Below are 13773 nucleotides of genomic sequence, written 5' to 3' on the forward strand. Positions count from 1 at the left end.
GTCAAAAAATTAATTATAAATAAATAAATTGTTAATTAAAAAATCTGTTCTTTTTTTTTTCTTCAAAAAACATTAATTAATAATTTTTATAAAGTGTTCTTTGGAGGTTGAACCATATGGTCTTCAGTGGTTACCTATATAATTTCCTTTCCTGCATATTTTTTTGCCCCCAAATGTTACAATTTCAAGTACATGCAGTGATAAAGACTGGACGGCAAAAAGATGAAAGTCAAAAGGACAGGACAGTTTGAGACAGATGGCCCAAATTCAGCTGCAGGATCGCACAGATGCCGTCCACTAATCTTAAGATGTATAAGGAATATTCTGGAACAATAAACTTACTGTAGTTATTGATGAGGAGCTGAATGATGTTCTCATGTCCATGTAGAGCAGCCAGGTGGAGCGGTGTGTAACCCTGCAATCACACACACACATGCACAAATAAACCTAGGTCAAATTAAGTCCTGAAATGTCAGATTGTATGCATCCTACACACAAGCAAATATCTAAATATCATTAGTGTGGGAGGACAGTAATATGACAGCAATTCTTGTTCTCCTGTTGTGTCTGTCACTCGATTGCGATAAGCTATTAAAAACAGCTGGACGTCATTTCACACACCACTGTGTGCAGGCGACGTTTCGCATTTATGCAGTTAACCAGACAGCGAGACCCGCTGAGACAATCGCTACAGTACATCCCGCACATTAACACGGGACTAACCCTCTCTAGGATCCCGTCAGTCACCCACCGCTGATTCAAACAGCACCCGCCAAACAGCTGCAGCCTGACGGTGCTTCTTATGAAAGACGGTGGCAAACGTAGAACGCTAGTGCGCTAGTGAGGCCGACGTGAGCGGATGATGGATGTATGAAATGTGACTGCGGTGTAGTGCTGATCTGAGCTCAGGCGGTGATTAGTGTGGATGACGGCACATTAACGCTCCATGGGGGACTTTATCATCCGAAGACACTTCTGCAAACGGATGTTTCACGTTGACTCCATCTATCCCTGATATCTCTTTGGAGTCCGTTTGTTTTACACTTACCACTTCCTCGCTCATAACACTAATGGGCCGTGTGATTACAGGAATAAAAAGAGGGTGGAGCGATCATTTGAGAATTTTAAACATTAACTGAACACAAAAAACGAATAACATTATGGTAAAATGTCCAACAGCTTGAAACCGAGGTACAAATTAATAATGCAAAGTGTTAAAACTAAAGATGTAGGACTCTCTCTCCCGAACGCAGACAGTCAGCGGAAGCTAGAGATTCCGGTCTATAAAGTTTTAAATATGGATATTTTTCCTACACAAACACATCAGTTCGCTTCAGAAGGCCTTTATGAACCCCCTGGAGCCATGTGGAGCACTTTTTATGATGGATGTATGTACTTTTTTGGGCTTCAAAATCTTGACCACCATTCACTGCCATTATAAAGCTTGTTAGAGCCAGGACATTTTTAATATAACTCCAATTGTATTCGTCTAAAAGAAGAAAGTCATATGCACCTAGGATGGCTTGAGGGTGAGGAAATCATGGGGTAATCTTCATTTTTGGGTGAACTATCCCTTTAATCATGTGACCCTGAAGACTGGAGTAATAGCTGATGAAAATCCAGCTTTGCATCACATGAATAAATTATACTTTAAAGTATATTAAAAAATAATAATAATAATAATAATAATAATAATAATAATAATAAAAAAACAAAAACAAAAAACAAAAAAAACTGCATTTTGCAGTATTGTGTTTTTTTTCCCCTGTATTTTTGATCAAATAAATGCAGTCTTGATGAGTAGATGAGACGTCTTTAAAAAACATTACAAGTTTTACTGATCCCAAACTTTTGAGTGGTAGTGTGTGTGTGTGTGTGTGTATTTGTGTACCTGGTATTTATCACATTATGGGGACCAAATGTCCCCACAAGGATAGTAATACCAGTAAATTTTAACCTTGTGGGGACATTTTTTAGGTCCCCATGAGGAAACAGGCTTATAAATCATGCAGAATGAGTTTTTATCAAAAAGTAAAAGTGTGCACAGTTTCCTGTGAAGGTTAGGTTTAGGTGTAGGGCAATAGAAAATACGGTTTGTACAGTATAAAAACCATTACGCCTATGGAACGTCCCAATAAAACAACATGCATGTGTGTGCGTGTGTATGTGTGAGATGCAACACATGGTGAAATTTTAGGTTTGGATACTATATGAAAGCTAGGTTTAATCCCTTTCCAAAACTGTTTTTATTTTGTCCATAGCTTAAACGCAAGTTATAGTTATGACTTTTTTTTAATTTGGCTGATAGCTGTGTTTTTCAGGAATGGAATTTTGAGAAAAACAGGTTTAAAGTGAGGCGTGTTACACTTTCACTTCACAGGTTTAACGAGAGCTGTCTGTCAGCAGTGCTGTACTGCATCATTACACAAACAGACTAATGTTACTCTGAAGAGGACAGTATTATGTGATCAGTCTACAGGAATGTGCACAGGTGTGTAGCGTTTCTTTACAAAGTGACATCAGCACCTATTGGCCTGGCATGAAAAATAAAGTATTTGTCATCTCTGCGGATCCATGTGAATAGGGATCACCTGTATGCAAACTTTTTCAAAAAAACATTCTTGGTACATTTTTATCATGTAAATGTATGGACAATCAAATAATAATAATTAAAAAATGCAGCTTCTCAACATTACAACGGCATTGCGCATTCATGGAAGATTTGTGCCAGGTTGGTGCCTGTGTGGATTGTTACAAATCAGCCACTTATGAGGTCTATATAAGCAGCAGACAGTGTTTACATTCTGGAACAGAACTTATGTAGAGAAACATACATTATGTGTGATTGAATCGTGAGTAGTTCTTAAAGTAGGGTACAACGGGGCGAAAGACGCCCCGTGGGGTAAATGGCACCTCTGTTATTATTTTCCTCTAAACCACTAGATGGGACAAAAATGCGCTGTAACATTTTACAAAACATTCGCTTTTCAAGATGCATGTGCAAATTTGTCTGATCCTTGACGCAATCGCTAGCAGCAGATTTTTTAAAAAAGCAAGTTTTTAAATAATTTTAAATTTAAATTTTAGAATCTTTCCTTTTATATATATATATAAACATATTTTAATGACAGTATATTTATTGAACAACAATTAATTATTTTATTTTTCAAAATAACCAGAATATAATAGAGTACAAACTTTTACAACTTGGTTGTTTTGAACAAGTATTAACTTGCTGGTGAGGCTTTTACCCCGTGTGTGGGGTAAAAGGCCCCCCTTTACCACCTCATACATTTACCAGATTTTAAAGCAGAATAAATGACTTGTATGATTTATTGTCACACAAAATCGGTGGCTCCATAAATGTTGAACACAAACATATATATATATATGGCAATTATACAATTTAGGCACAGTGAACATCACATTTTTTCTTAAGGTGTGCCTTTAGCCCCGTTGTACCCTACTCTACTCTAACTGAGTAAAAATGGAGTGTAAACATGATAGAAGTCCAGGTAGAGGTGTCACTATTTCATTCTTTCAGGTAATGTAGCCTAGAATCTGTCCAGAATTGCAGCATAGCCATGTTGCTAACAGCACAGTACTATGATAGTGTAGTTCTGCTGCCCTTAAAGGTTAAAGTAGACTTCCCTCTGCTCTACTCCTCATTATTACACTAGTCCTAGCACTGACATTTTTGGAAAGGTCACAGCCACTTTCATGTGCTCTGTTTCACGTCAGCTTCAGTATAAGTAAAGGCCCTGGAGAGACTGTCCAGGGGGCCAGAGGAGCCAGTGGAGATCAAGGTAAGACAGTGAGTTTGGTTTTAACGAGATTGACTAACACACTGACACAGAACGTGGACAGCTGCTAATATGTACCTAGTGGAAAAGAAGTGTGCTTAATTGTATTAAATGCACACTTGTAGTGTACTTCAAATCTTGAAAGTGTATCTCTAAACGGCTTAGAGACAATGTAATATTTATTAAATTAAATAAGGCAACCGTAAATAGAGTACACTTGCATGACTAATTTAATATACTATGAACAGCAAGCAGTGATGGGAACAGTGTTGGGGAAAGTTACTTTTAAAAGTAATGCATTACAATTTTGTGTTACTCCCCAAAAAAGTAACAAATTACATTACTTAGTTACTTTTTGTGGAAAGTATTGCGTTACGTTACTTTTGCGTTACTTTAAATCTGGCCAGGGCCAGGGCATTTGTTTTTAATATAAAACAATTCTAAAGTAAAAGCCCTTTTACAACAAAAGTGAAATGAATTCACCTCAGGCTGAAATAAAAATACATTTATGCAGGAGATCACTCTTCAGTTATTAAAAAAAAAAAAGAAAAAAAAAAAAAAAAGAAGCACAAATGTTAGTTTATGTAATAATAAATAAGCAAAATGTAAGTAATTTTTGCTTATTAGTATGGTTGGATTCCATCATTGAAGGTCAGAAGGAAAGACACTGGTTAATAAAATGGGATTAAATACATAAAATATATTTGTTTTATTTAACATTTAATTATTGCAGGGTTGCAAAATATTTTGAGTTTGCATTTCACTGTTTTTATTCATTTTGAGGAATACTCAATCTGTTTTTTGTGAGTGAGATGAATTAATCCATGTTCACATTTAGTTACTGAGAATAAAATGCGGCGTTACTATAATTTATTATAATATTATTATAATTTTATTTTTCAGTTAATCTGAATGGATGCGCAGCGTACCTGTCATTGAACCGTGAACTGAAGGCACACGACTAGCCGTCGCTTTGTCTCACACACACGCAAAGGATGATACAGAGAGTTTTATATACCATGCAGAACTGACGCTACATGTAATCGATACTCTATGTTGTATTTTCCAGTCAAAATAGAGTTCCTTTGGAATTCTTCAGCTTTTAAGAACTGCCGGATTCTCTGGTAGTAGGCGGAACTAAAAGGCAAACGACAGTCTCATTGGCTGGCGCTCACCTATGATCGTTCCTGTTCTGATTTTAGCAAATCAGTTCGAGCGAACGCAGACAACGTGATTAATATTCATAAACCCAGCAAACAAAAAAAAAAAAAAAAACAGCTCATGAATCCTTTTATAGGATGCGTTTTATAATGTTATTAGTAGCAGAATTCGTAGTAGTTTTTTTATCAGTATCATTTTTATTTTTTTTCCTCCTTTTTTGTAGAAACACTAAATTATGAACAATATCTTAAGCACCACCACCATAAGTTTAGTCAGCATGACAAATATGCATTTGTACATGGTTATTCTTATTACTAAAGTTGTAATTGCTAAACGTTAATGCTAAATTACCATAATGTCATATTTCAATGCTTGACTGAGTGATGCTACATGTACTTTGAGAAATGTAAAAAAAAAAAAAAAAAAACTGTGCCATCAAGCTTTATATATATATATATGGCCTAAAATATCGGCGCCCTTGCAATTCTCTCAGAAAATTGTTGCAGTTGTAAATGTTTTGGTACTCACATGTTTATTTATTTACTTACTTATTTATTTAGTTATTTATTTATTTATTTATTTTTGTTTGTATCAGAACAGCACAAAAAAAAAAAAAACAGACCAGAACAGTCAAATCTGATACAATTCCACACAGAATGCAAAAAAATGCACTGAACAAAATTATTGGTACCCTTAACTTAATATTTGGTAGCACCCCCTTTGGAAAAAAATAACTGAAATCAGTCGCTTCCTGTAACCATGAATGAGTTTCTTACACCTGTCTACTGAAATTTTGGACCACTTTTCTTTTGCAAACTGCTCCAGGTCATTTAGATTTGAAGGATCCTTCTCCCAACTGCTGTTTTGAGATCTCTCCACAGGTGCTCTATGGGATTCAGATCTGGACTCATTGCTGGCTGTTTCTGAACTCTCCAGCACTTTGTTTGTAATCATTCCTGAGTGCTTTTTGAAATGTGTTTCGAGTCATTGTCCTGCTGGAAGACCCATGACCTCTGGTGGAGACGCAGCTTTCTGACACTGGCCACTACATTACGCCCCAAAATTCATTGGTAATCATTAGATTTCATGATACCGTTCACACAGTAAAGGCATCCAGTGCCAGAAGCAGCAAAGCAACCCCAAAACATCTTTGAACCTCCACCATGTTTGACTGTAGGGACTGTGTCCTTTTCTTTGAAGGCCCCATTTATTTTTCTGTAAACAGTGCCATGATGTCCTTTACCAAAAAGCTCTACTTTTGTCTCATCTGTCCACAGTATGTTCTCGCAGAAGGATTGTGGTTTTGTCACATAAGTTTTGGCAAACTCCAGTCTTGCTTTTTTATGCCTTTGTGTCAGCAGTGGTGTCCTCCTGGGTCTCCTACCATAGCATCTCTTTTCATTCAGATGGTGACGGATAGTGTGAGCTGACACTGTTGTACCCTGTGTCTGCAGATCAGCTTGAATTTGTTTGGAAGTTAATCAGGGTTCTTTATCCACCATTCAAACAATCCTCTGTGTAATGTTTAATTAATTTTGCTCTTCTGTCCACGTCCAGGGAGGTTAGCTACAGTGCCATGGGCTGTAAACCTCTTGATGATATTGCGCACAGTGGACACAGGAACATTAAGATCTCTGGAGATGGACTTGTAGCCTTGAGATTGTCCGTGTTTTTCCACATTTTTTTTCTCTCAAATCCACAGACAACTCTTTACACTTTCTTTTCTCCATGCTCAGTGTGACACACAACACAAAGGCTGAGTCAACTTTTCTCCATTTTAACTGAAGTGTGATTACTATATTGCCCACACCTTTTACTTGCCACAGGTGTGTCTAAATACAAATTACAGGAGCATCACATGCTTGAAAAACAATTATTTCTTACAATTTTGACAAGGTGCCAATAATTTTGTCCAGTCCATTTTTGAGTTCTGTGTGAAATTTGATCAAGTTTGACTTTTCTTCTCTCTTTTTTGTGTTGTTGCAGTGCAAACAAAATCAATAAGCATGTGAGTACCAAAACATTTGCAATTGGAACAATTTTCTGAGAGAAATGTTGCATTTTCTGACAGAATTGCAAGGGTGCTGATATTTTTTGCCATTACTGTGTGTGTATATATATATATATATATATATATATATATATAGTGCCATTTTAGTTGTATGTAACATTCCCAAAACTGACAGCAAGTATGCCATTTAAAACATATCAACTGTGCAGACAGTAATAGCAATGAGCTTCACAAAAATGAAACGATAAAAACAAAATTCATATTCAGCTTCTAAAAATGGCCATACTATTGCACATACTTTCTGTATTACTCTGAATGGTTATGGCATTAAAACCCCATTACTTTCCAGGTTCGTAACTTAATCTCATAGTATCTCCATTTTGAATGTTTAATAAAACCTATTTGTTCAATGCTAGGCAAGAAGAAGGGATTTGGTCCCCATAGCGTGCCAGTTCTTAACCGTCCCACAATCCTCTGATAGCTGGACAGCCAATGAGTGTGTAGCGTGACTGCGTTCAGAATCTAAAGCACATTTCTTCTAAATCCTGCTTCATTTCACAGGTGTATTGAAATCAAACTCACCCCCTTCAGAAAGAAAGAAGAAAGCAGGCCGTCATCAAGACCAGAGTCGGCTCCCATTTGCCAGAGAAGATTATGGAAACAGAATAAGCATAGCACACAGCACAAGATGGGTCAAGAACTTAATTTCACACCGACAGCATGGGCAATTTGGCTTTGGAAATATTTCCTTGATATGAAGAGCATAAATTTAAGTCTACAAAACCTATTGAGCCGCCTACAGCGTTTTAAAGCATCATGGGTGCACTTCCAACCCCGAGACTCAAAAATATGATATGAAATCATGTTTGGGCCAAATTTTATGGGAATATTACATGTATTCTTCACAGAGAAAGTAATCTCAAAATCTACTGTGATACTTTATGCTTATCTAAACATACATGAATATGTGAAACTGGATAAAATCAGGTGTTTACTTACATGCTAGAAAGCCAGGTGAAAGTGTTGGTATTGGAGGGAAAAACAAAAAAGATAAAAAGAAAGTTAAAGACACAGGTAGGCATTATAAGTTGATGTATTTTTAACCCCTTAAAAATTGCAGCCTCATCACAAAATATATAAATAGGTTTCTTATTGCATGTCAAAGTTTCACTGTAGCAGATGATGTTTGTGCTGCATTTACTAGTGAAAATTCGACACCGATTTTTGTTTTTAGTAGTGAAACACCAAAGAAGTCTATCCAAACACATGGAGAAACTGAGACAGTAAAAGACAAGAGAAATCCACGCTTCGTGTGTTTGTGAATCGTAGTGAGGCACATCCAGATCCTGACGGCGCTGCGTGGATTATTGATTTTTTTATTCCATTTCTGCCCAGAGGAGACTGCACTTGAAAAGCACCATTAGCCCCATAACGATTAGAGAGCAAAAGTTAATTATGTAATTATGAAGGCAATAAGAAGTGCGCGTGTGCTTGACTGTGCTCGTGAAGGCTTCAAACATTATCTTCAACGAGCACGTCGCTGCAGAAAGACTCAGGACGGAGATTAGAGTAGTGAAGAAACGAGAGAAAACATTCAGTAATCACAACACTTTCCCTCTTCTGATTTTACAGCTTTTTTTAGCCAGACATGTTTATTAAATGATAAATAAAATAAAATAAAATAAAATAAAATAAAATACATTTCTACTATGATGGTCATGCTTACAATTTTTTTAATTAAAATTAATTTTGATATTTTGGGGATTTGAAAAAAATGTTAAAGAGCTGTAAATGTAAAACTGTATAAAAAGAACATTAAGCAATTTTGTAGCATTATGTAACATTAAGTAGTTTGGAAATTATTATTATTATTATTATTATTATTATTATTATTATTTTATAGAAATTCTGTCCCTAGGAATTGCTTATTATTAAAAAAAAATATAAATTTATTTAGAATATATTATTATTATTATTATTATTATTATTACTATTAAGTTGGTTGAAATGATCTCGTCTTACTAATTCTGTCCTGAGATTTTTTTTATTTACAATATATGTTTATTTAAAATATTAATAACATGTTACAATAAGGTTATTAGTTAACTAATTTAGCTATCATGAAGTAAGAATGAACAATACTTCTACAGCATTTATTAATCTAAGTTAATGTTGATTTAAACATTTACTAATGCATTATTAAAATCAAAAGTTGCGTTTGTTAACATTAGTTAACATCAGTACTGTAATAAGTACATTGTTCATTGTTTATTCATGTTAGTTAATATATTAACTATTATCATTATATTAACATTAACTAATGGAACCTTACTAAGTGTTACCAAAATATTTTATTTTGATATGTAATCAAATATTTTATTTTTGATTAAGTTGGTTGAAATGATCTTGTCTTATTAATTCTGTCCTGAGATTTTTTTTTTATTTACAGTTTAAATTCATTTAAAATATTTTATTTTCAAATTTATCAAACTAAATTTTTTTATTAAGTTGGTTGAAATGATCATCTTATTAATTCTGTTCTGCCATTTTTTTTTTTTTTTTTTTTTTTTATAATATAAATTTATTTAAAATATTGTTTTATTAATTTGGATGAAATTATCTTGTCTAATTAATTATGTCATTACTTTTTCATTAACAAGAAAAATTTATTTAAAATATTTAAAAAATATTTATTATTTTTTTGTTTTTAAATATGTATTAAAATATTTTTATTTTTTGATTAATATGGTTGAAATTATATTGTCTTATTAATTCTATCTTGAGATTTGTTGTTTACAATATAAATTTATTTAAATACATTATTTTAATATTTATTAAAATATTTTATTTTTGATTAAGATGGTTGAAATTATCTTGCCTTATTTATTCTGTCTTGAGATTTTCTATTTACAATATAAGTGAATTTAAAAATATATTATTTTTATATTTATTTAAAATTTTAATATTAGTATAAAACTAATAAAAAAATAAATATAAGAAAATATAACAAAGATGGTAAAAAATAGAAAGTGTCATTATCAGTTTAAAATATTGTTAATAATTGTAAATAAATACATAAATACTACTAGATTACACATTGTGTACATTGATTTTTTTTTTTTTTTTTTTCTTTTAATCCTAATTTTTTGTTCACTGACCCACATACAAACACTGTTGGATCTCCACATGTATATAAACAGCCAATTTGCAAAGGGTTGAACTGAACTCTTTAAACTGCAGCAGGATCTGATCTGAAATAACCTTCTGAGAGGATCCACGATGCTTTGGGTGATAGAGGGAAAATAGACCTCCAAATAAAGGTTGGGGGGTCGGGAGGAGGGGTGCTGCCAGAGGCACAAAGATCCTGTCAGTATTTCCTTTGCACTTCACCAACCCTCAATATGACGAGATAAGATACAGTGCATTATAATATGCATGAAGTGAGGGGAAGGCCAAAGCATTCACTGCCCGACCGTTAGTAGATCTGGAATAAATAAACATGAGGTCATGTTTATGCAAACACACTCCACTTAAAACCGGAGCTCTCGCTGCGAGTGTGTTTGATTAATAGTCAAATTTAGCTGATTAGCCACATCGAATCAAAGAGGCGGAGGAGTTTGTGACCTAAGGGCTCGTATTAAAGAGAAATTAGAGTTTAATTACACACAAACACACACATTATACGGCCAGCCTGAGCGGATCGTACGAGCACAGAGCGCTGGCGGGAGGAGGTGTTAATTTTTGTGTGTGTTTTGGTGTGCGTTGTGTGCGTGGGCCCCTGCAGAGGTGTAAATGTGAGTGTGTCAGTGGGGGCGCTGGCTCCTGTCAGCTCTCACCGCTCTCTGGTTGACGTCCGCTCCGGAGCGCGCCATCATGTCCGCCATCTCCACGCGGCCCTGCTTGGCCGCCCAGTGGAGCGCCGTCTGCAACACACGCATGCAAACACACCAGCTGTCAATCACCACGCCGCTGTCAATCACACGTGTGATGTATTCGGGATACGCCGGCCCACCTGGGCTTAATAAGAGGAGCGCTGAGCTACCGTAAGCACCGGACTCACGTGAGCGGTCCTCTTTTCCTCATTTACAAAGGTCATACTGACACCGAGTGTGTTTTGCTTTATACGACTGGCTGTTTTGTTGATTTCTTTAAGGAATAATTCACCCCCAAAAGTAGATCCTGCCATTATTTACTCAAACTCATGTTGATCCAAACATGTATGCTGTTATTTTTCTGTGGTACACACACACACACACACAAGAGATTTTTTGTGAGGAACAGACCAAAATTTAAGTAGTTATTCACTGAAAATCTTCTCTGTATCAAACCTTTTGCAAGGTCCATTTTTGTAAGATAAATTTTGTAGTCTGTTTTCAGATTAAGTGAATAACAGCATTTGGTCAGTATATATGTGACTATACTAATACTAATAATAATAATAATAATGATAATAATAATAATAATAATAACATCTGCAACCCTGTTGCAGATAAACAACAACTTTTATTATTATTATTATTATTATTGTAAACAACAACAACATTTTTATTATTATTATTATTATTATTAATTAATAAAAATGAAAAATAAAATCACCATTACACTTTAATGAAAACAATTTTTTTTTAGAAAAACAGGTTTGCTTATTTATTTATTTAAATTCACCAGAGTGAGCAATAATAATAATAATAATAATAATAATAATTATTATTATTATTATTATTATTAAATAAAACAAATAAATAAAAATGAAAAAAAACCCATTACACTTCAATGAAAACAAACTTTTTTGAAAAAACAGGCTTGCTTATTTATTTATTTATTTAAATTCATCCGAGTGAGCAATAATAATAATAATAATAATAATAATAATAATAATAATAATAATTTATTTTTATTTATTTACCAAAATATACCAATAATAATAATAATAATTATTATTATTATTATTATTATTATTGAACCTTAAACTTGCTAAAAGTTACTTATAGTTGAGGTCAAAAGTTTACATACACCTTGCAGAATCTTTCATATTTTAATTATTGTACCAAAATAAGAGAGGTCTTCCAAAATGCATGTTATTATCATTATTATTATTATTTTTTTTTTTTTAATGTAGTACTGACCTGAATAATATATTTCACATAAAAAAGATGTTTTCATATAGTCTACAAGAGAAAATAATAGTTGAATTTATAAAAATGACCCTGTTCAAAAGACAAACACTTCATTCTTAATACTGTTGTTCCTGAATGATCCACAGCTGTGTTTTTTTGTTTTAGTGATAGTTGTTCATGAGTCCCTTGTTTGTCCTGGACAGTTAAACTGCTGCTGTTCTTCAGAAAAATCCTTCAGGTCCCACAAATTCTTTGGTTTTCCAGCATTTTTGTGTAGTTGAACCCTTTCCAACAATGACTGTATGGTTTTGAGATCCATCTTTTCACACTGAGGACGACTGAGGGACTCATATGCAACTATTACAGAAGGTTCAAACACTCACTGATGCTCCAGAAGGAAACACAACGCATTAGGAGCCAGGGGTGAAAACTTTTGGAATTTGAAGATCAGGGTAAATTTTACTTATTTTGTCTTCTGGGAAACATGTAAGTATCTTCTGTAGCTTCTGAAGGGCTGTACTAAATTAAAAAAAAATAAATAAATAAATAAAATAAAATAAAATAAAATACAGCCTTATTTCGATTCACTTCTAAATAAATATAGTGTTGTCAGACAATAAATTAACAACTACAGTGGTATTTTTATCATAATTTTTATCAATGACATTTTGATATTTTTATGTGTGCCTTAACAGTCCTAATACCAAAAGTAAAAAATTTTGGGTCACTGTATGTGAAGCTCATTTATGCAGCACCTATCAAAGCTGTGTTTGGCTTCATTTGCATAAGCAGATTTGGGCCCATTAATGAATGAGAACAGGCCTGAGTCATTTGCATAGCAGCTAATTCAGCACAATGTTAGCTCACTGAGGCCAAACTAAAAGAGCCAAACTCAAGGACGCCAACCCCTCAGCTGTGCTTCCCGTCAGACGGGCAGTGACGAATACATAATGTACTTCTCATTTCAAAGTTGTTTCATGTTTTTTTTTTTTAATTGTTGTACGTATGGATCACTGCAAAGAACACTGCAAAAAATGACTGTGAATTTAACTGTAAAAATGCTACTGTAAAAACCCGTTAAATGGTTAATGGTAAAAGACCATAAAATACAGTGAATAACCGTAAATTGGCATTCCCAGAATTCTCTGTGTTACATGTTTTTTTGTTGTTGTTGTTGAAATAACTTTTTTTTTCTTAGTTTTTCTTAGCATTTTTTTTTAAACATTGGGGTTGTATGTTGCATCTAATGTTGTTAAATTAATGTTTATTGCATTATTTCAGTTTCATGTGTGCTATCATGTTGGTTTTTAGTGTTTATGTGAATGTTACTGTGCACCTTCTATATATGTCGATATTTAAAAGCTGTTGTGATGAGCTTTGGTTCATCATGTGACTTTCTTATCAACACCTGCTTTTAGTGGTTATCAGTGTATTACAAAATTTTACCGTACAATTTTTGGTAATTAAAAATTATGCAACACTAAGTACTTTTTAATTAAGTGTTTTAAAAATTGTATTTTTTTATTTTCCAATTTCATTTTAATTTAGTGCGTTTGTGTCATTTTTATTCATTTTAATTTACATATGGATGTAGTTTTTATTAATTTTATTTCAGTCTAAGTTGTGAAACTAAGTGAAAATGAGAAAGATCTAGTTTGAATTATTTAATTTTTGGTTTTAG

The 13773-nt window shown here is 33.7% G+C and overlaps 1 protein-coding gene across 2 annotated transcripts in view; it reads right to left on the minus strand.

Annotated features, from left to right (window-relative positions):
• Positions 1-13773, minus strand: part of LOC127156587 (ankyrin repeat domain-containing protein SOWAHB) — a 33406-nt gene that overhangs the window by 18575 nt on the left and 1058 nt on the right. Inside the window, exons 2-3 of one of the 2 annotated variants that reach the window (XM_051099536.1) lie at positions 10812-10898; positions 343-415 (exon numbers count right to left, since the gene is read on the minus strand). In XM_051099536.1, coding sequence (XP_050955493.1) covers positions 343-415; positions 10812-10898 — 160 coding nt within the window. Of the gene's footprint in view, positions 1-342; positions 416-7557; positions 7687-10811; positions 10899-13773 lie in introns of those variants that run through there. The other variant, XM_051099537.1, reaches the window with a different exon arrangement.

The sequence above is a fragment of the Labeo rohita genome, chromosome 25, assembly GCF_022985175.1.
Source record: "Labeo rohita strain BAU-BD-2019 chromosome 25, IGBB_LRoh.1.0, whole genome shotgun sequence".
NCBI lineage: Eukaryota > Metazoa > Chordata > Actinopteri > Cypriniformes > Cyprinidae > Labeo > Labeo rohita.